At 32.5% G+C, this 27,856-nt stretch overlaps 1 protein-coding gene across 1 annotated transcript; it reads right to left on the reverse strand.

Annotated features, from left to right (window-relative positions):
- LOC143056189 (SCO-spondin-like) lies at positions 1-27,856 on the reverse strand. The gene is made up of 34 exons (XM_076229270.1): positions 27,847-27,856; positions 26,525-26,638; positions 25,181-25,351; positions 24,642-24,812; positions 23,993-24,163; positions 23,060-23,230; positions 22,312-22,482; positions 21,776-21,946; positions 21,238-21,408; positions 20,501-20,671; positions 19,970-20,140; positions 19,433-19,603; positions 18,697-18,867; positions 18,158-18,328; positions 17,618-17,788; positions 16,880-17,050; positions 16,389-16,559; positions 15,890-16,060; positions 15,410-15,580; positions 14,404-14,574; positions 13,906-14,076; positions 13,407-13,577; positions 12,925-13,095; positions 12,443-12,613; positions 11,715-11,885; positions 11,220-11,390; positions 10,717-10,887; positions 9,579-9,749; positions 9,041-9,211; positions 8,245-8,415; positions 7,123-7,299; positions 4,371-4,547; positions 3,867-3,881; positions 1-2,619 (listed from the first exon to the last, which is right to left on the reverse strand). The coding sequence occupies exons 1-34, from the start codon at positions 27,854-27,856 to the stop codon at positions 2,537-2,539; spliced, it is 5,364 nt and encodes a 1,787-aa protein (XP_076085385.1). The 3' UTR covers positions 1-2,536.

Here is a 27,856-nt window from a genome sequence, read left to right on the forward strand (position 1 = left end):
TGCATGTAAAACATTTATTAGTCAATTGGACGGATATATAAGTTTAAACAGATTACAAACATAACTAAGAAATACACAAATTAATAGATACAAAAACTAACATAGCAGAGGAACAAAGCAAAGCATAAAAGGCAAATATACATGAATAAAGACAACAATAAAAATAAGTTTATTTGCCGCTCTTCATTTATGATTAGTATAAACCATTCTCTAATGGGTTTTAGAGAGATTGAGGAAATAAATGCACTCAATGAGCTGCAGAATAAAGTCTGTTGATGCACTATTAAACTACAGACATTTTATTTGTATTCTCAAAACTGAACCATGAAATAAAAAAATAATACAATATAAAACTAAAAGTATTTAGTAAATTGTGCCTTAGTTGTACTCTGTCGATAGCTACTCATCAATGAGCTAATCGGTGTATATAATTCAATTTAATATTAAATTAACATATTTCAATATGCATACAAATATACAATTATAACATATACATCATTTTTATACACAAGCCAATATGTACAGAATAACAAAAACCCACGTATTTATACACAGAAGGGGGCATTAACTGTCAAATTCACATTTACTGATTTGACCAAAATTCTCATATTGGATAAACGTATATTCAGGATACGAAAAATCAAACAGACAAATAAATATGAAAAAGAGACCAAATGACACAGAAATTAACAAAACACCATACGACCTTCAACAGTGAAAAAATCCATATCGCAAAGTCAGCTATAAAATGCCCCAAAATTGCAAATGTAACAGATCGTATAACAAAGTAAACGAGAAAACTACCAACCAGATTTATGTACAAAAAAGTGAACAAAAAGAAATATTAACACAGCAACAAACGACAACCACTGATTTACAGACTCCTGACTTGGGACAGGCACATACATACATAATGTTGCGGGGTTAAACCTCACCCCTAACCTGTGCCAGAGGTTAAACAGTACAGCAAAAGAACGAACTATAAATATCATTTTAAAAGGCTGAACTCATTAGATGAATAAATATGTATAAAAATTTCGTGCGTATTTCAGACTAGGTACCATCTAAGTAACCCTGTGGATGACTTCCGAAGACTACCGACAGTCATACAACCAGATATAAAAGTAAAAATAGAAATAGAGCTTCAAGCTGGTACAGTCGTATAGTGACGATATTTAGGTCCGTTTAATTTAGTACTGTACATGTCGTGTTACAGATTAATTAAATATGTATATCATGTCTCTCTTGTTTCATTATTCGCAGTGTTTTTTTTTTTCTCTCGTTTTAACGAATGAACTACATGCTGAACACATAGGCACCCAATTACAATAAAGGTTAAAAAAAAAAGATGACATAAATACGGGTTCAAATGATAATAAATTGTTAACCTCAACCAAATATTACATTGTCGAGTTTTAGCTTCATTTGACAAAATTGACCAAACAGGCTTATATAAACGAAATCGAAATATCATTTTTACATTCAACTTTAAAAAAAAAAAAGTCATCAAGATATTTTCTTTATTGTCTAATACATAGCCGCTTTAAAAATAAAACATGAATAATTAAAAAACAAAATATACAACAATGTAGTGATTGTATTTACAATATAAAACGTCTCTGCGTTGTTTTTTTCCAAATAAAGTAGCAGCTGTAGGCACATAATGTAACAGTAGCTTAGGTAATGCATGTTTTGGCTAAACAATGAAAAAAACTACCATTAATATGAGGTCATGTCTGTTTAAAACTTTGATGGTTTAAGGATATTCGCTACTCTAGTTTTTTTTCATTTTTGCTAGATATTAGGAATCCTCTGGTTTTATCTATTTAGTACCATTAAAAATGTTCCCCTCTACCCCCTACCTTTTCACTTCATTATTCTATCATACATAAATTAAAAAAAACAATATTTGAAAATCCTATTAAAGCCTTGTTATTTTTTAATATTTTTTGTTAGAAAAAGGGTGCCATTGTTTAATGTATGAAAAGTCTAGAGAGATTTTTTTCCCGCCACATTTTTAATCACTTATATCTCGAAAAAAAGCACACAGACCCTTTATCTATTTATTCTGTTTTTTTTAGTCCATGTGTTTATATATTATCAATTTATAATATTCTTTTAAAAACATTGTTATTTTGAACCAGAGAATTGAATATCCTGAAGGCATATGTTTGTTAACAAAAAAAAAGTTCTTTTGTTCAGGGTCCAACAAAATATATAAGAAATGCTTCCATGACACTTTCGAAAAATATTCCATTGTGATACAACTATGATGAATCGAAAAGAAAAGTGTCTTCCGGTCTTACATGTTTCCATCAACGCTTTATGGATTACCATTTGCCAACACATGCTTATTGTGTACCTGTGTGTCAGTCACGTGGTGTTAGTACACAGGTTAGATTGTTCTACAAATGTCAGTTTTACCACTGGTATACATCCAACAATAGACACCTACCCGTGTGTCAGTACACAGGTTAGAATGATCTACAAATGTCAGTTTTACCACTGGCATACATCCAACAATAGACACCAATTATCATCGCCACACAAATAACACTGCTGATAGAACTCCAAACAGTTTCCAATTGAAGCTTAATCTCGTGAAACCACTTCCCATATCTGAAACGATAATATAAAACGTTGGTTGTTAGATAGACTTTTTAATTAGAAAACATGACTTATGTTCGAGAAAACATAAAACATTGTTTGTTAGATAGACCATTTATTTGGAAAACATGACTTCTGTTGGGGAAAACATAAACATTGGGTGTTAAATATACCTCTTAATTGGAAAACATGGCTTTCAGTGGAGAAAAAGCAAAACGTTGGTATCTTGAATTTAATGATAATCAAAGTTCATTAAAATGTATGTTTGTAAATCATTATCCAAAATAAGCAAAAAGAACCTTAATCACATAAGATACTAGAATTTTGCATGATTGCCAATGCGACAACCATTTACTATACGCACAATGACGTATATATATAAGCTATAATTTTTTTTTTTTATAGGCAACTATACGTCACATTATGAATGATATTGCTGACATTAAAGACCGTCTATATAATAAATAAATAGTTAGTTCACTTTCTTTACTGCATTTCAAAAGTAACCTGACGTATCTTCCATCATCAATATTGAAGATTAAGGATTTTTGCTCCTCTTAATTTTGTATTTTTTGCAAGATTTTCGGATTCCTCTGGTTTTATCTATGTATTGCCATTCAATATTTTTTGCCTTAAAACCCTTGCTATTTTTATTAAATTTTTTGAGACCAATGTTAAAAGTATGAAAACTCTAGAGAGAATCATTTGTCGCCAAATTTTTAATGACTTAAAATTCTAAGTTACTAGTTAATATGTTTAACAAACGTATGTGCCATGTTATGCTATCCTTGCATAATTCAGTTTTCTGTGTTCTATCAAATCAATAACTGCAATGAGTTATTTGTTCATGACACAAATTCACTTCATGTACAGCAAAACACAAAAATTAAAGAAACAACGCTTTTATTGCTGTTCTTGTAATGTCGTCATACATGTGACCTGCTTTTCATGTATAAATGTACGATTTTAAAGCACAGGGTCTCGGTTAGCGGATATAAATTTAAAAAAAAATCAATCAGGGTATTTATATTTCGTATTCCCTGTCCATTTTAATACAGCAAGATGTTAAATATAGCGATGTACAATTTACCTTTCTTACCAGTAAACATAATTTTTAAAAGTTTTTCTGTAGTCGATAAAAATCCGAATATGATAGTTATAGTACCGTTTACTTCAACCATCTGTTATTAATTCAATTATGACACATTAACCACTGTTTTTAAACATTTGTATATATTAAAAATTAAAGTTATACATACCAAAGTTAAGATAGCCTGAAAAATAGGAATATAAACATTAAATAGTTGGTAAAAGTTAAATCACATTAATACTGAACTCCAATACAAAATAAATAAAAAGCAAAATCCCTAATTTAATGGCAAAATCAAAAGCTCAAACACATCAAACGAATGGAAAACAACTGTCATAATCCTAACTTGGTACAGGCATTTTCTTATGTAGAAAATGATGGATTAAACCTTGTTTTATCATGTTATAACAGTTCTAACTTCGGGAGCAACCATTTAACTTCAAAACATTTTCTGTTTTTTTTTATCAAACAAATTATTTGTTTCTAAAATTCAACACTATAAGGTATGGGGAAAATCTGAATCCAAAAAAGCAACATTTTTGATTTGCCTTACCATTTTCTATATCTTTTTTTAACTAATATTGCAGCAATTATAATACAAAAAGAACTAGAAGCTTTCCATTCCCTACAAATCAGTATTGGTTGATACAACGTAAACAAATTATATTTTTACCTTTGCATGGGCATCCTTGAGATTCACATGAGGTCGTGTCTGTACTATTTCCAGTGCAATATGTCCCGCCATTTGTCGGTTCAGGGTTTGTACAAGTTCTTTCTCTTGTCAATACGTGCCCGTGACAGCTGTATGGACAAGCACTCCATGATGACCACGGTGACCATCCTCCATCAACTTTAATGTAAAAATATATTTGATAATTAGTTTGAAGATAAGGGTAATTTGTGTGATAGCCAATGAGACAACTTTTAAGAAAATAGTTCAGACAAAGTGGATTCAAAAAGTATAGGCAACTGTAAGACCTTTAATAATGAATAAACCCATACCGACTGTACGACCTTCAATAATGAATAAACCCATACCGACTGTACGACCTTCAATAATGAATAAACCCATACCGACTGTACGACCTTCAATAATGAACAAACCCATACCGACTGTACGACCTTCAATAATGAATAAACCCATACCGACTGTACGACCTTCAAGAATGAACAAACCCATACCGACTGTACGACCTTCAATAATGAACAAACCCATACCGACTGTACGACCTTCAATAATGAACAAACCCATACCGACTGTACGTAAAATGCCATAAAAAGGCCAGACATGAAAAATTATAAACAATGCAATTGAGATTTCAACAACCTAAAAAAAATATGACAGACATTAACCAAAAACACCCACTGAATTACAGGATCCTTGTTTTTGGATTGAAATGAACCGACTTGCCTCATATGATAATGAGAATACAATGGTAGATATACGAAGATGTGGTATGAGAGCCAATGACATAACTTTATCATCCAAGTCACAATATATTAAAGTAAACCATCATATGTCGTTGTACAGCCTTCAACACGGAACCTTGGGTTTGATTTTAAACACATTTTATTCATTAAGATATGAAAAGGATTGAGCAACAGGCACAGCCACAGGCACTTGTCTCAGAAAAAAATTTCCTATATACCTTATTATAACACAAGGTACTTAACTTTCATTTTAGAAAAATGTCAGGTGGTGACGAAGTTCCGTTATATGCCGCTTTATAGGCTGCCAACCCCGCTAAAACTTGTTATATCGTAAATCTAAATTGATTTATCTTTACAATGGTGTATAACATGCCTACATTTGTTGTCGGAATCATCCGTAGCAATCCTACCAAAGTATGTCAATCGTAATAATTTTGCAAACCGCTGAAGAATTGGCAATAAACGCGTCACATCTCCTTGTATATCTCGGTTTCCGATTGGCCAATTCTATGGGAAAGTCTAAATGATTCTCGGAGTTATCTGATCTTGTTTCATTTCATACGTGAAGTCAAGAGAGAGTCTGCAAGACATTGACGTCATGGGAAAATTTGTAACTTATTAGACATACCACAAACAACACTTGTTAGATTTTTTCACGGTATATTATACAATTTTACTAACTGTATGATAAGTTCTATTCATACGAAAACTAACATTTTTTTTTAAAACAATTTTTATAACAAATCATTTACTGCGGACGTGTATTGCCAATTCTTCAGCGGTTTGCAAAATTATTACGATTGACATACTTTGGTAGGATTACTACGGATGATTCCGACAACAAATATAGACATGTTATTCACCATTGTAAAGATAAATCAATTTAGATTTACGATATAACAAGTTTTAGCGGGGTTGACAGCCTATAAAGCGGCATATAACGGAACTTCGTCAACACCTGACATTTTTCTAAAATGCAAGTTAAGTACTTTGTGTTATAATAAGGTATATAGGAAATTTTTTTCTGAGACAAGTGCCTGTGGGCACAGCCTATAAAAGCTCTCTTCATATTACATGTTCAAGGTATAATTCAATAGTAACAACTGTATTCAAAATAACGCAATACAGTGGAACATGCATGCTACTTGTGAGCACACACGAGCAAACATATGTTAACAGTGTTACTTACTAAATGCAAAGTATATTTAAATATATAGGCAATTAATCATCAGTTATCATAAGTACCTTGAAACATGTAAATATCTCATACAAATCATTAGAAATATATATATGGCTTGAAAGAGACACTAAGCTTGCTTAGTGGAATAAATGGATTAATGTTGGAGTGTAGAAAAAAAAATAAAAAATAAAACTAGACAAAAGAAAAATTAAGTAAGTTTCAAACAAAACGTTGAGTGTCACTGATATATTTCTGAACAGATTTAAAAATAGCAATATTCATATCATATGAAAATAATCTGTTTCCAAAAAGTAGTAAATCAATATTTATGTCAACATTATCAACAATGGAGTAAATGGAATCAAGAAGGATCTGTTTTACATCATTATACTTAGGGCAAATAAAAAAGAAATGTTCGTAATCCTCAACAGGATGGTTACGGTTTGTGCAAAAAGTGTTCTCGGATAAGAACTGATTAAATAAATGAGATTTAAGGTTGCTAGCATTATTTCTGAGTTGGCTTACACCGATCAGCGATATAAAGAGAGCCTCGTAAATGACATGTGAAAAAAACATTCAAATAGGAAAACCAACGGTCTATAAATCTATATAAAAATAACAAGAAACGAGAAACACTTTATGAACCACATAAACAAACGACAACTACTGATGTCTCTGTTCTATATCCCATTTTATCACAACCATGTCAGTTAAAGCACACATAGAAATATCCATAAACAAATCCGTAGTAGTTGCTACAATATCTTCAAACAGAAATAATTAATCAGTTTCCTATTAATATGTTTTTCTTTACCTATGCATGGACAGCCAAGGGATTCACACGAGGACGTTTCAGTTTCACTACCAATGCAATATTTCCCTCCATTTTGTGGCATAGGGTTTGTACAATTTCTCTTCCTCGACAAAATCTCTCCTTTGCAGTTGACCGGACAATCAGTCCAAGATGACCATGACGCCCAGTCTCCATCCACTGAAACAAATGATCAGTTGTAACTATATATTATATAACTATATACCTAATTCCTTTAAATATAAAAAAGAAGATGTGGTATGATTGTCAATGAGACAACTATCCACAAAAGACCAAAATCACACAGACATTAACAACTATAGGTCACCGTACGGCCTTCAACAATAAGCAAAGCCCATACCGCATAGTCAGCTATAAAAGGCCCCGAAAAGATAATGTAAAACAATTCAAACGAGAAAACTAAAGGCCTTATTGATGTAAAAAAAAAAAAAAAGTAAAAATCTAGAATTGTTACACAGCACATGATTATGTACAAAGATGGAATTAATTATTAGATATTATCTATCGTAAAGATTTTATATTATCTTAACATATAGGAAACAATTGTTTTTTTTTTATCTATTTTTGTAGATAAATTTAGATTTGAGAAGCGAAATCATATACCATGAGTGATTTGCTCCTCTTTATCCCCTTATCCGAATCTTATTCTATGTATGCATTTTTATCCCTGTTTCCAAATATTTTCCTATTAATGTATTTTTCCTTATCTAAAATTTATCCCATAAATAGAGACGCGAAAAGGGGAACGTGTATTTCTCCAAAATATCCTTGTTTTTTGTCCCATAAGTGCATTTTTCCTATTTATCCGAATCCTTGTTCATTAGATTATTTTCCTTTTTTATCCAAATTTCATCCTATAAGTGTATGTTTTTCTTATCATAATCTTATCCCATGAATGTATTTTCCACTCCAAATGACTTTATTTCAATACAGGTTATTATATGTTTTATATTGTGCTCATTTTGCTAGGTTGTATAACGTCATGTATTTGTTTAATACATTTGAATATTTTCTCTTTAATGAGATTTTACTTCATTGACAATCATACCACAATCTTATTTTATATATAACTGAATTTACAGGTAAAATTGTTTGACTATCTACCTGGACAATCTGCTGTTTGACATGACTTGAACTCTATATCATTTCCTTGGCAATCTGTTCCATTGTTCTCAGAGGCTGGATTTGAGCAGGTTCTGGTACGATTTAGATATTCACCATTACACGTTTCCGGACAGCTTGTCCATGATGTCCAAGTTGACCAGTGTCCATTCACTATTATAAAATAAATATCAACATACCTTTGTTAGATCGTAACGCTTTATCTAATTCCAATTGACCCAGTCATATAACCATCAAATGTTACCATAAATCTATCAAGTTTTGATGGCGAACACGTTATACTTGACCATTTAACTTTAATTCTAGGCAGGAAAGCGTATTTTTACAATTTATGAACCGAAACATTTTGCTCATTATGAAAAAGTACAATCACAAAAATACTAAACTCAAAGGAAAATCAATTCGGAAAGTCTATAATCACATGGCAAAATCAAATAACAAAACGCATCAAAAACGAATGGACAAGAACTGTCATATTCCTGACTTGGTACAGGCATTTTCAAATGTAGAAAATGGTGGATTGAACCTGGTTTTAAAGCTAGTTAAACCTCTCACTTCTATGACAGTCGTATCAAATTCCATTATATTGACAATGATGTGTGAACAAAACAACAAAAACAATAGTTAAAAATGTCACAAAGACTGCTGAAAGATTGTATAATTCAATAAACTTGTTCATATCCTTATTCTTTCACTATAATGACTTTTTGAATCATTGACAAATATACCACCATTCCAATTGTTGTCTACATTAAACTAAAATAGTTTGGCTGTATACCTGGACACTGTGCTTCTTGACAGGATATATACTCTATATCTATTCCCTGGCAATCTGTCCCATTGTTGTCAGACTCTGGGTTGGAGCAGGATCTGGTTCGACTCAATTTTTCACCATTGCACGTTTCCGGACAGCTTGTCCATGAACTCCAAGTTGTCCATCCGCCATTCACTGTGCAAAATAAATATCAAAATTACTCTGTTAGAAAGCCCAACGTCTTGTCTTACCCAATTTTAATCGGTCATATTACAACCAAATTCATCTATGTTCATCTTACTTATTACTATCTTTTCTACCTAGCTGTGATTGCGGACAATTTTTACTTGACCAGTTAACTTCACTTTTGTTATGCTAAGGCCGCTTACAGTTTGCAATACAGTATGCGTTTTGCTTAAAATGAAAAGCTGTTAAATCATTAATAGTCGAATATATCCTCCTCATTGTTTTAAGATATTTAATTCTTATTTTAATGAAAATGTAACAAAATATCTCTTGATTTATGAGTAAAACTGAAAGAAAATAAGGTTTGGCTGTATACCTGGACATTGTGCCGCTTGACATGACTTGAACTCTATATCAATTCCCTGACAATCTGTTCCATTGTTGACAGAAGCCGGATTTGAGCAGGATCTAGTACGATTTAGATATTCATCATTACACGTTTGCGGACAGCTTGACCATGGTGTCCAAGTTGTCCATCCTCCATTCACTGTTTAAAATAAATATTAACAGTTCTTTGATAGATTGCTTAATGTATTGTATGACCCAATTTTTATCAGTCATATAACAACCAAATTAATTTTTGCTCAGTCTACTTATTAGAAGTGGAATCAGGCAATCCCTAGCAGCGCCTTTGATTATTCATCTTACTTATTGATATCTTATCTACCTAACTGTGAAGGCAACAATTCTTTATTGACTAGTTAACTTCACTTTTACTATTCGATGGCCGCATACAATGTGTAATACAGTATGCGTTTTGCTCATTCAGAAAGCTAATTTTACAACATGCTTTGAATTTCAAATTTGTTGAAAACAGTATTGTTTGAAGCTTTTATTAAATAAGAACTATTTGATTAAGCAAGAACTCCGTTTAAGGTGGCTCGGGCCTATTCGAAGATTCTATCAGAAGTGCCGTATTTTTGGTTATTTTATTCTTTAAAGAACACGAATCAAATTGGTCAAAAAAAATACGGGGTCACGGACCATTTAAGCTCAAAATTTTACTTTTAAATAGGTAGGTAAAAGCGACCATTTTTAATGAAATGATAGGGAAAATAGAGGTGTTGACATATTTTTATCGGAATATCAAAAAAACGTTCTATGACAATTGGTCCAAAACTGTAATATGAAAAGTGAAAAGCTGGAATATAGCTTCAAAGAATGAGCCAATAAAAAACATAGGTCACCGATAAGGAAAAAAAAATATTTTGCCATAAAACCCGAATTTTGGCAGGAAAATGGGGAAAATGGGTGATATGTCATGTTGACCCTTTAACAAATACGGATAATAACGAAAATATTCTATTAGTCACATAACTACAATGATTAAACATTTCTAATCAATCAAAATATTTAAAAAAAATTATATCGAATTTACGACAAATACTTTCGTAATTCATGCGGGAAATTATGCGCAGTAGAATAGTCCCAAGCCACCTTAATGTAATTCTTACCTGGACATTTTGCTGTAGAACATGAAATTGTTTCCGTGGTGTTTCCTTGACAAACTGTTCCGTTATTTTCTGGAGAAGGATTTGTGCAGGATCTAGTCCTAGTCAGGTCCTCATCACCGCAAGTTTCTGGACAATCACTCCAGACTGACCATTCGGTCCATCCGCCATTAACTTAAAAATGGAAAATATATCCAATAAGTTGTATTTATTTTTTTAAGGTTGCAATTTGAACAAATGGCTCCCTGTGAACCTGTGACATACAGCTCACAACCTTCCATTTATTAAAATTATAAATTTAAAATCGTGATACCAAAACAATACTTTTATTTCAGTAAAAAAATGAAAAATATATAACTGAGGGAGTTTTAAATCCATTATTCGTGAATATGATTTTGCAACATATTCTGAATTTTAAAATTTGTTAAAAAAAAATCTTTAATATCATTAGCTTTTCGTTTCCAACTATTCAATGAAACAAGCACTTTTTTTAATGTATTCATTACCTGGACAATTTGCTATATTACATGATATTGTTTCCGAACTGTTCCCTTGACAAACTGTTCCGTTATTTTCTGGAGAAGGATTTGTGCATGATCTAGTCCTAACAAGGCTCTCATCACTGCAAGTATCTGGACAACCACTCCAGACTGACCATTCAGTCCATCCGCCATTAACTGAAGTACAAAATATATTAAATAATTACCATTTGTTTTATATATATTGTATTTGGAACGATTTGCTCTTTATGAACAAGTGGCAATTAGCTCAAAAAACTTTTATCTCTTCGTACGCCTGGTGATCCGCACTTTCTTGAGTGTTTGTACAAAAGCCGATATACACAAAATCTTAAGTTGCTATATTTATACTAAAAACATTACTACTTATAAAAATTGTAATGAAAATTATATTTCTAAAGTTTGATATATTTTTCTATATTCAAATTATCCATCTGAGAAAAAATATTCTTAAACGACCCTTGCGTTTTATGTATTGTTTACCTGGGCAATTTGCAGTGTAACATGGAATTGTTTCCGTGTTGTTTCCTTGACAAGCTGTTCCGTTATTGTCTGGAGAAGGATTTGTGCAGGATCTAGTCCTGATAAGGTCCTCATCATTACAGGTTTCTGGACAATCACTCCAGACTGACCATTCTGTCCATCCACCATTAACTAAAGAACATAATATTTCTAATATTTACCATTTGCAGTTAGACAATTGCAAATGGAACGAATCGCTCCTATGAACAAGAGCATTTAACTCACAAAACGTTTTTTCTTTCGAACACCTGGCGATGCGTTCTTTATTGAGTGTTTGTACAAAAGCCGATATACATAATATCGTCATTTTACCAAAAACATTACTACTAACAATGAATAATCGAAAGTCATATTTTAAAGTTTGATACATTTTTATATACTGGAACTATATGAAACTGAACAAAATGACAATGATACATATATAAGCACTACTAGCAGGATTTCTTAATATATCAGTCGTGAAAGGGATTTTACAACATGCCTTGTATTTCCAATTCGATGAAAAATCTCTTATAGCTTACAGCTTTTTTCTAAATTTAAATGATTAACAGCTTTTTCTAAATTCAACTAATTAACAGCTTTTTCTAAATTCAACTAATTAACAGTTTTTTTCTAAATTAAACTAATTAACAGCTTTTTCGTAATTAAACTAATTAACTAAACTAGCACTTTTTTCGTGTATTTCTTACTTGGACAATTTGCTATAGTACATGATACTATTTCCGAACTGCTTCCCTCGCAAACTGTTCCGTTATTTTCTGGAGAAGGATTTGTACATGACCTAGTCCTAACAAGGTCTTCATCACCGCAAGTTTCTGGACAATCACTCCAGACTGACCATTCAGTCCATCCACCATTAACTTACGGAAAAAAATGTATCCAAAAAGTTGTATTTATCTTTTTAAGGTTGCAATTGAAACGAATAACTACCTTTGAACCAGTGATATATAGCTTACAACCTAGTGTCTTACAAAGCATAAAGAATAACATTATTTAAACAAAACATTAAATATATCATTTTTCGACCTTTAAAAAATGTGGGATTTTTTAATCTGTCGTGAACATAATTTTACAACATGCTTTGAATTCCAAATTTTTTGAAAACTGTATTGTTTGAAGCTTTTTCTTAATAAGAACTATTTAACTAAACTCCGTTTAATGTATTTCTTACCTGGACATTTTGCTGTAGAACATGAAATTATTTCCGTGGTGTTTCCTTGACAAACTGTTCCGTTATTTTCTGGAGAAGGATTTGTGCAGGATCTGGTCCTAATAAGGTCTTCATCAACGCAAGTTTCTGGACAATCACTCCAGACTGACCATTCCGTCCATCCACCATTAACTTAAGGGTAAAAATGTATCCAATAAGTTGTATTTATCTTTTTAAGGTTGCAATTGAAACGACTAACAACCTTTGAACCAGTGATATATAGCTTACAACATAGTGTCTTACAAAGCATAAAGAATAACATTATTTAAACAAAACATTAAATATATTATTTTTCGACTTTTAAAAAATGAGGGGTTTTTTAATCTGTCGCCAACATAATTTTACAACATGCTTTGAATTTCAAATTTGTTGAAAACTGTATTGTTTGAAGCTTTTTCTTAATAAGAACTATTTAACTAAACTCCATTTAATGTATTTCTTACCTGGACATTTTGCTGTAGAACATGAAATTGTTTCCGTGGTGTTTCCTTGACAAACTGTTCCGTTATTTTCTGGAGAAGGATTTGTGCATGATCTAGTCCTAGCAAGGCTCTCATCACTGCAAGTATGTGGACAATCACTCCAGACTGACCATTCGCTCCATCCACCATTAACTGAAATGGAAAATATATCCAATAAATTGTATTTATTTTTTTAAGATTGCAATTGGAACGAATGGCTCCCTGTGAACCTGTGACATTCAGCTAACAACCTTTCATTTATTAAAATTATAAATTTAAAATCGTGATACCAAAAAAATACTTTTATTTCAGTAAAAAAATGAAAAAAATATTACTGAGGGAATTTTAAATCTATCATTCGTGAATATGAGTGTTGAACATGTTCTGAATTTAAAAATTTGTTAAAACAAAATCTCTAATATCATTAGCTTTTCGTTTCCTACTATTCAATGAAACAAGGACTTTTTTATGTCTTTATTACCTGGACAATTTGCTATAGTACATGAAATTGTTTCCGAACTGTTCCCTTGACAAACTGTTCCGTTATTTTCTGGAGAAGGATTTGTGCATGATCTAGTCCTTACAAGGCTCTCATCACTGCAAGTATCTGGACAATCACTCCAGACTGACCATTCAGTCCATCCGCCATTAACTGAAGTACAAAATATATTTATTAATTACCATTTGTTTTATATAGATTGTATTTGGAACGATTTGCTCTTTATGAACAAGTGGCAATTAGCTCAAAAAACTTTTTTCTCTTCGTACGCCTGGTGATCCGTACTTTCTTGAGTGTTTGTAAAAAAGCCGATGTACACAAAATCTTAAGTTGCTATATTTATACTAAAAACATTACTACTGATTAAAATTGTAATGGACATTTATATTTCTAAAGTTTTATATATTTTTTGTATATTCAAATTATCCATCTCAGAAAAAAATATTCTTAAACGACCCTTGCGTTTTATGTATTGCTTACCTGGGCAATTTGCAGTGTAACATGAAATTGTTTCCGTGTTGTTTCCTTGGCAAGCTGTTCCATTATTGTCTGGAGAAGGATTTGTGCATGATCTAGTTCTGATAAGGTCCTCATCATTACAAGTTTCTGGACAATCACTCCAGACTGACCATTCTGTCCATCCACCATTAACTAATGAACATAATATATCTAATATTTACCATTTGCAGTTAGACGATTGCAAATGGAACGAATTGCTCCTATGAATAAGAGCATTTAACTCACAAAACATTTTTTTCTTTCGAACACCTGGCGATGCGTTCTCTTTTGAGTGTTTGTACAAAAGCCGATATACATAATATCGTCATTTTACCCAAAACATTACTACTAACAATAAATAATCGAAAGTCATATTTTAAAGTTTGATACATTTTTATAAGTAAGCTTGTCAATACTAGAAAAAAAATATTTTCGACATATCTGTGTTATGGATATCTTACTCGGACATTTAGCTGTCATGCAAGAACTTGTTTCCGAGCTGTTCCCTTCACTAACTGTTCCATTAAACAAAAACATTTTTCATAGTTTTATCAAAACCTCAATTTAACTGATTGATGGACTATGTCTTTATCATATGATTTAGCTTGTCCCTATACCTTCAGCAAATGCAAAATTAAAAAAAACACAGTAATATGCACAGTAAAACTAACTTTAAAGGAGGTCCGAGGCCAATGTCGGAATAATTTATCAATGAAACCAAACAAAATGACAATGATACATAAATAAAAAAAGGACTACTATCAGGATTTTTTAATATATCATTCGTGAAAGGGATTTTACAACATTCCTTGCATTTCCAATTCGATGAAAAATCTCTTATAGCTTACAGCTTTTTTCTAAATTAAACTAATTAACAGCTTTTTCTAAATTAAACTAATGAACAGCTTTTTCTAAATTAAACTAATTAACAGCTTTTTCTAAATTAAACTAATTAACTAAACTAACACTTTTTTCGTGTATTTCTTACCTGGACAATTTGCTATAGTACATGATACTGTTTCCGAACTGCTTCCCTGGCAAACTGTTCCGTTATTTTCTGGAGAAGGATTTGTACATGACCTGGTCCTAATAAGGTCTTCATCACCGCAAGTTTCTGGACAATCACTCCAGACTGACCATTCAGTCCATCCACCATTAACTTAAGGGAAAAAATGTATCCAATAAGTTGTATTTATCTTTTTAAGGTTGCAATTGAAACGACTAACAACCTTTGAACCAGTGATATATAGCTTACAACCTAGTGTCTTACAAAGCATAAAGAACAACATTATTTAAACAAAACATGAAATATATTATTTTTCGACTTTTAAAAAATATGGGATTTTTGAATCTGTCGTGAACATAACATACTTTGAATTTCAAATTTGTTGAAAACTGTATTGTTTGAAGCTTTTCCTTAATAAGAACTATTTAACTAAACAATAACTCCGTTTAATGTATTTCTTACCTGGACATTTTGCTGTAGAACATGAAATTGTTTCCGTGGTGTTTCCTTGGCAAACTGTCCCGTTATTTTCTGGAGAAGGATTTGTGCAGGATCTAGTCCTAGTAAGGTCCTCATCACCGCAAGTTTCTGGACAATCACTCCAGACTGACCATTCGGTCCATCCGCCATTAACTGAAATGGAAAATATATCCAATAAGTTGTATGTTTTTTAAGGTTGTAATTTGAACGAATTGCTCCCTGTGAACCTATGACATACAGCTCACAACCTTTCATTTATTAAAATTATCAATTTGAAATCGTGATACCAAAAAAAAAACACTTTTATTTCAGTAAAAAATTGAAAATAATATTACCGAGGGAGTTTTAAATCTATCATTCTTGAATATGAGTGTTGAACATGTTCTGAATTTAAAAATTTGATAAAACAAAATCTTTAATATCATTAGTTTTCGTTTCCAACTATTCAATGAAACAATCACTTTTTTAATGTATTTATTACCTGGACAATTTGCTATAGTACATGATATTGTTTCCGAACTGTTCCCTTGACAAACTGTTCCGTTATTTTCTGGAGAAGGATTTGTGCATGATCTAGTCCTAACAAGGCTCTCATCACTGCAAGTATCTGGACAACCACTCCAGACTGACCATTCAGTCCATCCACCATTAACTGAAGTACAAAATATGTTTATTAATTACCATTTGCTTTATATAGATTGTATTTGGAACGATTTGCTCTTTATAAACAAGTGGCAATTAGCTCACAAAACTTTTATCTCTTGTACGCCTGGTGATCCGTACTTTCTTGAGTGTTGTACAAAAGCCGATGTACACAAAATCTTAAGTTGCTATATTTATACTAAAAACATTACTACTTATGAACATTGTAATGAATATTCATATTTCTAAAGTTTGATATATTTTTTAAAGTATCCATGTGAAAAAAAAATATTCTTAAACGACCCTGGCGTTTTATGTATTGTTAATTACCTGGGCAATTTGCAGTGTAACATAAAATTGTTTCTGTGTTGTTTCCTTGACAAGCTGTTCCGTTATTTTCTGGAGAAGGATTTGTGCAGGATCTAATTCTGATAAGGTCCTCATCATAACAAGTTTCTGGACAATCACTCCAGACTGACCATTCGGTCCATCCGCCATTCACTTAAACATAAAATGAATCCAATAAGCTATTATTCTATTTTTAAGGTTAAAATTGAAATGACTAGTTGCCGATAAAACAGTGGCACGGAACTTACAAAGTATCGTCTTTAAGAACGCCTGTTGATGAGTTTTGTATTAAGTGTTTCGTGCAATAGCTGTGGTATAAAAAGTAAAATCACAAAAATTCTGAACTCCGGGGCAAAATTCAAAAAGGATGTATCAACTGGCAAAATCAAAAGGTAAAAAAACAATCAACGAATGGATAACAACTGTCATATTCCTGACTTGGTACAGCCGTTTTCTTAATGGAAAATGGTGAATTAAACCTGCTTTTATAGCTAGCTAAACCTCTCACTTGTATAAGTGATATCATTTTTACAACCTGCATGCCAAGGAAATTACTTTTTTTTATACATGAAATTGAAATTTCTTTTTTTGTTAATTTCAGATAACAATGGGATCTGTCAAGTTACCAGTAGTAAATGTATTGTTCTTGTTTGTTAAAAAAAACAAGTCTGTTGGATATAATGTTGTCTTTCTTGGTAGCTCCATTTTATGTATTCTTACCTGGACATTGTGCTGTAGTACAAGAAATTGTTTCCGTGTTGCTTCCTTGACAAGCTGTTCCGTTATTTTCCGGCAAAGGATTTGTGCATGCTCTAGTTCTAATAAGGTCTTCATCTCCGCAAGTTTCTGGACAATCACTCCAGACTGACCATTCAGTCCATCCACCATTAACTTAAGTAAAGAAGAAATCCATTATGCTTTATTAATATGTCTATGGTTAAAATTGAAACTACTAGATCCCGAAGAACCAAAGGCATATAGCGTACAAAGTGTCGTCTTTAAAAAAAAACACATAGCAAAACGCACAGTAAAACTAGTTTACAAGAAGTCCGAGTCCGATGTTAGAATAGGTAACAAAATAAAACTAAACATAATGACGATGAGACAAACATTAACACAGGACTACTAGCAGTTACTGACATGCCAGCTTCAGATCTCATTTAAACTGATGGCAAAATTATGTCTTCATCATATGATTAATCTTGTTCTCACTGATAACTAATGAAAAAACAAAAACTCTTTTTTATATACATTTCTTACCTGGACAATTTGCAGTGTAACACGGAATTGTTTCTGAGTCGTGTCCTTGGCAAACTGTTCCGTTATTTTCTGGCGAAGGATTTGTACATGATCTAGTTCTAATAAGGTCTTCATCTCCGCAAGTTTCTGGACAATCACTCCAGACTGACCATTCTGTCCATCCACCATTAACTTAAGTAAAAATAAATCCATTATGCTTTATTAATATGTTTATGGTAGAAATTGAAACTACTAGCCCCCGAACAAAATCGAGTCATATAGCGTTCGAAGTATCGTCTTGAAAAAAAATCATAGCATCTACGCACAGTAAAACTCAGTTTACAAGAAATTTGAGTCAAATGTTAGAATACTTTTCAAAAGAAGCTTAGCAAAATAACAATGATACATAAATTAACAAAGGACTACTAGCAGTTAAAGACATATGAGCTTCAAACCTTAATTAAACTGATTGAAAAATCATGTCTTTATCATATGCTAAAGCTTGCCCCTTCTGATATCTAATGAATAAACAAGCACTCTTTTTTAAATGTATTTCTTACCTGGGCAATTTGCAGTGTAACATGAAATTGTTTCCGAGGTGTGTCCTTGACAAACTGTTCCGTTATTTTCTGGAGAAGGATTTGTGCAGGATCTAGTTCTGATAAGGTCCTCATCATAACAAGATTCTGGACAATCATTCCAGACTGACCATTCGGTCCATCCGCCATTCACTTAAACATAAAATGAATCCAATAAGCTATTATTCTATTTTTAAGGTTGAAATTGAAATGACTAGTTCCCGATAAAACAGTGGCACGAACTTACAAAGTATTGTCTTTAAGAACGCCTGCTGATGAGTTTTGTATTAAGTGTTTCGTGCAATAGCTGTGGTATAAAAAGTAAAATACAAAAATTCTGAACTCCGGGGCAAAATTCAAAAAGGATGTATCAACTGGCAAAATCAAAAGGTAAAAAATCAATCAACGAATAGATAACAACTGACATATTCCTGACTTGGTACAGCCGTTTTCTTAATGGAAAATGGTGAATTAAACCTGCTTTTATAGCTAGCTAAACCTCTCACTTGTATATGTGATATCATTTTTACAACCTGCATGCCAAAAAAAATACTTTTTTTTATACATGAAATTGAAATTTCTTTTTTTGTTAATTTCAGATAACAATGGGATCTGTCAAGTTACCAGTAGTAAATGTATTGTTCTTGTTTGTTAAAAAAACCAAGTCTGTTGGATATAATGTTGTCTTTCTTGGTAGCTCCATTTTATATATTCTTACCTGGACATTGTGCTGTAGTACAAGAAATTGTTTCCGTGTTGCTTCCTTGACAAGCTGTTCCGTTATTTTCCGGCAAAGGATTTGTGCATGCTCTAGTTCTAATAAGGTCTTCATCTCCGCAAGTTTCTGGACAATCACTCCAGACTGACCATTCAGTCCATCCACCATTAACTTAAGTAAAGAAGAAATCCATTATGCTTTATTAATATGTCTATGGTTAAAATTGAAACTACTAGATCCCGAAGAACCAAAGGCATATAGCGTACAAAGTGTCGTCTTTAAAAAAAACATAGCAAAACGCAAAGTAAAACTAGTTTACAAGAAGTCCGAGTCCGATGTTAGAATAGGTAACAAAATAAAACTAAGCATAATGACGATGAGACAAACATTAACAAAGGACTACTAGCAGTTACTGACATGCCAGCTTCAGATCTCATTTAAACTGCTGGCAAAATTATGTCTTCATCATATGATTAATCTTGTTCTCACTGATAACTAATGAAAAAACAAAAACTCTTTTTTATATACATTTCTTACCTGGACAATTTGCAGTGTAACATGGAATTGTTTCCGAGTCGTGTCCTTGGCAAACTGTTCCGTTATTTTCTGGCGAAGGATTTGTACATGATCTAGTTCTAATAAGGTCTTCATCTCCGCAAGTTTCTGGACAATCACTCCAGACTGACCATTCTGTCCATCCACCATTAACTTAAGTAAAAATAAATCCATTATGCTTTATTAATATGTCTTTGTTAAACTACTAACCCCCGAACAAAATCGAGTCATAAAGCGTTCGAAGTATCGTCTTGAAAAAAAATCATAGCATCTACGCACAGTAAAACTCAGTTTACAAGAAATTTGAGTCAAATGTTAGAATACTTTTCAAAAGAAGCTTAGCAAAATAACAATGATACATAAATTAACAAAGGACTACTATCAGTTAAAGACATATGAGCTTCAAACCTTAATTAAACTGATTGAAAAATCATGTCTTTATCATATGCTAAAGCTTGCCCCTTCTGATATCTAATGAATAAACAAGCACTCTTTTTTAAATGTATTTCTTACCTGGGCAATTTGCAGTGTAACATGAAATTGTTTCCGAGGTGTGTCCTTGACAAACTGTTCCGTTATTTTCTGGAGAAGGATTTGTGCAGGATCTAGTTCTGATAAGGTCCTCATCATAACAAGATTCTGGACAATCATTCCAGACTGACCATTCGGTCCATCCGCCATTCACTTAAACATAAAATGAATCCAATAAGCTATTATTCTATTTTCAAGGTTGAAATTGAAATGACTAGTTCCCGATAAAACAGTGGCACGAACTTACGAAGTATTGTCTTTAAGAACGCCTGCTGATGAGTTTTGTATTAAGTGTTTCGTGCAATAGCTGTAGTATAAAAAGTAAAATCACAAAAATTCTGAACTCCGAGGCAAAATTCAAAAAGGATGTATCAACTGGCAAAATCAAAAGGTAAAAAATCAATCAACGAATAGATAACAACTGACATATTCCTGACTTGGTACAGCCGTTTTCTTAATGGAAAATGGTGAATTAACCCTGCTTTTATAGCTAGCTAAACCTCTCACTTGTATAAGTGATATCATTTTTACAACCTGCATGCCAAAGAAATTACTTTTTTTTATACATGAAATTGAAATTTCATTTTTTGTTAATTTCAGATAACAATGGGATCTGTCAAGTTACCAGTAGTAAATGTATTGTTCTTGTTTGTTAAAAAAACCAACTCTGTTGGATATAATGTTGTCTTTCTTGGTAGCTCCATTTTATGTATTCGTACCTGGACATTGTGCTGTAGTACAAGAAATTGTTTCCGTGTTGCTTCCTTGACAAGCTGTTCCGTTATTTTCCGGCAAAGGATTTGTGCATGCTCTAGTTCTAATAAGGTCTTCATCTCCGCAAGTTTCTGGACAATCACTCCAGACTGACCATTCAGTCCATCCACCATTAACTTAAGTAAAGAAGAAATCCATTATGCTTTATTAATATGTCTATGGTTAAAATTGAAACTACTAGATCCCGAAGAACCAAAGGCATATAGCGTACAAAGTGTCGTCTTTAAAAAAACACATAGCAAAACGCACAGTTAAACTAGTTTACAAGAAGTCCGAGTCCGATGTTAGAATAGGTAACAAAATAAAACTAAACATAATGACAATGAGACAAACATTAACACAGGACTACTAGCAGTTACTGACATGCCAGCTTCAGATCTCATTTAAACTGATGGCAAAATTATGTCTTCATCATATGATTATTCTTGTTTTCACTGATAACTAATGAAAAAACAAAAACTCTTTTTTATATACATTTCGTACCTGGACAATTTGCAGTGTAACACGGAATTGTTTCTGAGTCGTGTCCTTGGCAAACTGTTCCTTTATTTTCTGGCGAAGGATTTGTACATGATCTAGTTCTAATAAGGTCTTCATCTCCGCAAGTTTCTGGACAATCACTCCAGACTGACCATTCTGTCCATCCACCATTAACTTAAGTAAAAAATAAATCCAATATGCTTTATTAAAATGGTAGAAATTGAAACTTCTAGCCCCCGAACAAAATCGAGTCATATAGCGTTCGAAGTACCGTCTTGAAAAAAAAAATTATAGCATCTACGCACAGTAAAACTCAGTTTACAAGAAATTTGAGTCAAATGTTAGAATACTTTTCAAAAGAAGCTAAGCAAAATAACAATGATACATAAATTAACAAACGACTACTAGCAGTTAATGACATATGAGCTTCAAATCTTAATTAAACTGATTGAAAAATCATGTCTTTATCATATGCTAAAGCTTGTCCCTTCTGATATCTAATGAATAAACAAGCACTCTTTTTTAAATGTATTTCTTACCTGGGCAATTTGCAGTGTAACATGAAATTGTTTCCGAGGTGTGTCCTTGGCAAACTGTCCCGTTATTTTCTGGAGAAGGATTTGTACATGATCTAATCCTTATAAGGTCCTCATCATTACAAGTTTCTGGACAATCACTCCAGACTGACCATTCGGTCCATCCGCCATTCACTTAAACATAAAATAATCCAATAAGCTATTATTCTATTTTTTAAGGTTGAAATTGAAATGACTAGTTCCCGATAAAATAGTGACACGAACTTACAAAGTATTGTCTTTAAGAACGCCTGCTGAATAGTTTTGTATTTAGTGTTTCGTGCAATAGCTGTGGTATAAAAAGTAAAATCAAAAAAATTCTGAACTCCGGGGCAAAATTCAAAAAGGATGTATCAACTGGCAGAATCAAAAGGACAAAAAACAATCAACAGTGGATAACTGCTGTCATTTTCCTGACTTGGTAAAGCCTTTTTCTTATTAGAAAATGGTAGATTGAACCTGCTTTGATAGCTAGCTAAACCTCTCACTTGTATATGAAATATATTTTTACAACCTGTATGCCAAAGAAACTACTTTTTTCATACATGAAATTGAAATTTCTTTTTTTAATTTCAGATAACAATGGGATCTGTTAAATTAGCAGTAGTAAATGTAATGCTCATGTGTGTTAAAAAAAAAGTCTTTTGCTATTATGTTGTCCTTATTGGTAGCTGTTTAATTAATAATTCACTATGTTTTATATAATTCTTACCTGGACATTGTGCTGTAGTACAAGAAAGTGTTTCCGTGTTGCTTCCTTGGCAAACTGTTCCGTTATTTTCCGGAGAAGGATTTGTGCATGATCTAGTCCTAATAAGGTCTTCATCACCGCAAGTTTCTGGACAATCACTCCAGACTGACCATTCTGTCCATCCACCATTAACTTGATAAAAATAAATCCATTATGCTTTATTCATATGTCTAGGGTTGAAATTGAAACTACTAGCTCCCAAAGAACCAGAGGCATATAGCGTACAAAATATTGTCTTTAAAAAAACATAGAAATACGCACAGTTAAATTAGTTTACAAAAAGTCCGAGTCCGATGTTAGAATAGGTAACAAAAAGAACTAAGCAAAATGACAATGATACATACATTAACACAGGACTACTAGCAGTTACTGACATGACAGCTTCAGACCTCATTTAAACTGATGGAAAGGTTGTGTCTTCATCATATGATTATTCTTGTCCTTTCTGATAACTAATGAAACAAGAATATGTCCAAAGTACACGGATGCCCCACTCGCACTATCCTTTTCCATGTGCCATGGACCGTGAAATTGGGTAATTATCTAATTTGGCATTAAAATTAGAAAGATCATATTATAAGCAACAAGTGTACTAAGTTTCAAGTTGATTGGACTTCAGCTTCATCAAAAACTACCTTGATCAAAAACTTTAACCTGAAACTCCCACTTTCATTTTCTATGTTCAGTGGACCGTGAAATTGGGGTCAAAAGTCTAATTCGGCTTAAAAATTGAAAAGACCATCTCATACGCAACAATTGTACTAGGTTTAAAGTTGATTGGACGGAACCACAGACGGACGGACCAAAGGAGCCACATACCAGAAAACATAATGCCCCTCTACTATCGTAGGTGGGGCATAAAAACAAAAACTCTGTTTTATATACATTTCTTACCTGGACAATTTGCAGTGTAACATGGAATTGTTTCCGAGTCGTGTCCTTGACAAACTGTCCCGTTATTTTCTGGAGAAGGATTTGTGCAGGATCTAGTCCTAATAAGGTCCTCATCATTACAAGTTTCTGGACAATCACTCCAGACTGACCATTCTGTCCATCCACCATTCACTTAAACAGAAATGAATCCAATAATCCATTGTTCTATTTTTAAAGTTTAAATTGAAACGAGTAACTCTCGATAAAACGATGGCATAAAGCTCCCAGAGTATCGTCTTTAAGAACGCCTGGTGATGAGTACTTTTTGTAATTTTTGGTTCAAAAGCTGTTAGATGTAATTCATTTTTACAACCTCTTTGCGAAAAAAATAGCTTTTAAATACATCAAATTGAACGATTGAAACCAAAAATTATATCTAATGTCAACATAAATGTCTTTTTTTTATTTTAGATTATGGTGAAATTGCTTATTCTATAAGTTCCATATTTCTTTTATTTTATTAGTGAAAACAACGGCATTTTTTCAAGCAAGCTGTCGTTAATATAATTTTCACATTTGTTCAAAAACAAGTCTGTTTGCTTTAAAGTTGTCCTTATTGGTAACTCTTTTTTTTTATAAAAAATAAAATATCCAGTTTATGTATTCTTACCTGGACATTGTGCTGTAGAACATGAAAGTGTTTCAGTGTTGCTTCCTTGACAATGTGTTCCGTTATTTTCTGGAGAAGGATTTGTGCAGGATCTAGTCCTAGTAAGGTACTCATCCACGCAAGTTTCTGGACAATCACTCCAGACTGACCATTCTGTCCATCCCCCATTAACTAAAGTAGAAAATACATTTTATTAATAAATACCATTTGCAGTTTAAAGATAACAAATGGAACGATTTGCTCCCTATGAATCAGTGGCATTTAGCTAACGAAACTTTGGTATTTTCATACGCCTGTAGATGGGTACTTAAAGAGTGTTTTGTAGAAAAGCCGCTGAATACAAAATTGTAATTGTGCTACCTTTATATCAAAAGCATAGATACTGTCTATAAACGTAATGAAAAATCATTACAACATAAAAAGACACACTTTAAAATCCATTGAAATACGAATAAGTTTGATCTATGATACAATATAAAGCTTGTTCATACTAAAAAACAATTTTCTAAAACAACACCTGTCTGTTATAGATATCTAACCTGGACATTTTGCTGTAGTACATGAAATTGTTTCCGAGGTGTTTCCTTGACAATCTGTTCCGTTGTTTTCTGGAGAAGGATTTGTGCAGGATCTAGTCCTAGTAAGGTCCTCATCACCGCAAGTATCCGGACAATCACTCCAGACTGACCATTCTGTCCATCCACCATTAACTTAAATGGAAAAATGTAGTTAAGACACATCATCACACACCATCTTTTCAGAGTTCAAATATTTTATATATATATATACATAATGTATTGTTTGTATGCATGCTTTGTAAATATTCTACTGTTATAAATTGTTATGGGAGAAGACTATATAAGTTTGATTAACTTGTGTCTCATCCCTTTTGCACATTTACGCAAATAAAATATGTTTAAACTAAACTTTTTCAGTTCACATGTATTTTGTTGATATTTCGTGAATATTGATATAAATCAATTTAAATTCACGCAATTGGTCTTTGAAAAAACAATTTTAATTGACAGGTAATAAACATGACAAATGATTATAATTGTATAGGAAGTCTGTCATTCTCCTTGGTTACAAAATAATATGCCAAAATAAGAATAAGTAATAGTATGGATGTTGAACGTGGTAGATAAAACAAAACAGCATTGGAAAATATAATATATCCTTTATGCCATAAAGAGGTTGAAGATGAATTCCATTTTATCATAGCATATACCGAAATTAAAACTAGGATCAAAATATTTAATAAAATTTCTAGTATTATCCCCATTTTTAATTCAATAAGTAAATAGATAAACTGTTTGTGATTGGTGGCTTAAATCATAATGTTTTATATATATATATAAATGACTGAATAAATAGTCAACGATCAATCTTACAGGGCGATGGATCAGGTAATATGATTCTGTACACTACAAAATATAATACATAACAAGTCAAAAAGGGTACAGCATCACCATTAAATAACTATAAAATGAACAAATATTAGATATTTCGGATAACAGATATCCTTCTTCAATAATAGCACAATGTCAAATGAATCATGTCAAAATATTCAAACTGAGAAACATTTTCTAAATCTCGAAATTTATACAATTTAAGCGAACACCACAGATGCTGATACAATTTTAAAATTTCCAAACACGGCGCAAAGATTACAAAGATATGCCAAATGAAAATAGTTATTTTCGATGTGAACTGGCACAACTCTAAATTGGAACCCCCCTTTTTTTGGCCGATCAATGCATTTGAATTGGAGCATATAGTTGGAACCCCCCTTTACTCTGGGTTGGGAGCCCCCTTTTTAGAATGACTGGATCCGCCACTGACATATCTACACATAAGATTATGGAAAAGATATAAAGGCTTACTATTTTCACATCTGTCACCGAAGTAATTCCCGACACATATACAACAGGCTGGTGACACGGATGAATCACAACTTCCGCCATTTTGACAATTAAGACCGTCACATGGTTGAATGCCTGCACAATAAAAAAAAAAGAGCATTAATGGTACTGTGATACTCGTATTATATATTAATAGTCGTTAATATGCAATTTAAAAAATACTGTAGTATAATATGATAGCTGTAATGATGAAACGCTTAGAAGACGGGGGCTTTACGTACAAATGTGTTTTATAATTGTTATTCCGTTTTATTTTAAATATTTGATAATATCAAATGTAAAAAAAAAACAAACTTCAAAGGTTCACATGATTAAGACATAATCTTTCAATCAGTGTAATTGAGGTCTGGAGCTGGCATGTCAGTTAACTGCAAGTAGTATGTTCATTTTGTTTATTTTCTTTTGTTACATCTTCTGACATCGGACGGGGACTTCTCTTGAACTATTAGTTTCTTGTGTATAATTTGGAGTTTTGTATGACGTCCATTATCACTGAACTAGTATACATATTTTTAAGGGGCCATCTGAAGGACACCTATGGGTGCGGGAGTTTCTCGCTACATTGAAGACCCATTGGTGGCCTTCGGGTGTTGCCTGCTCTATGGTCGGGTTGATGTCGCTTTGACACATCCCCCGTTTCCTTTCTGAATTTAACATAAACAATTAATATAAACAGAAATCAAAGTAATTAGTACATCATAAAACAATATATATACTTACTAAATGGTAATCCAAGTGCCGCTCTGGTGTTTGACATATAGTGTGACGTCCTGAAACCACCACATCCGCCCATGTGCATTTCCCAGTCAAAGTAGAAATCAGTATCCATATAGTTGTTCATTTGCAATAGTTCAGAGTTATCCATCCACCCCTCCATGAACCTCACATGACTGGAATAGCCTAGTCTTCCAGGTGATGTGTTGTTTGGATTATAGTAAAATGTGATATAACTGTTCGGATTGGCATCACAATTTCTGAAAGTAAAGTCCTTTCCGGCTGCGCGGTACCCTTGTGTATTTTTGTTTCTTACTAAACTCTCAGGTAAAAAGCCGAGAAATAAGTACGGTTTTAAACCTGCGTTACGGCTATCTGGACCTTGATACGCAGTATTGGTGTTGTATCCAAAATATAAAGTAGACAAGCTTTGGAATGAAGACAAGTTTTCTACGATAACTTCTTTTTGTTTGCCATTGCTTTTTCTATGGCGAATTTTGGCAAAATCTAGAGTGGTATACAATAAAGTAATGTTTAAATCTGCAGCATATGACTGTTTTGAGATGTACGTGTAACCAT

The sequence above is a fragment of the Mytilus galloprovincialis genome, chromosome 13 (assembly GCF_965363235.1).
Source record: "Mytilus galloprovincialis chromosome 13, xbMytGall1.hap1.1, whole genome shotgun sequence".
Classification (NCBI taxonomy): domain Eukaryota; kingdom Metazoa; phylum Mollusca; class Bivalvia; order Mytilida; family Mytilidae; genus Mytilus; species Mytilus galloprovincialis.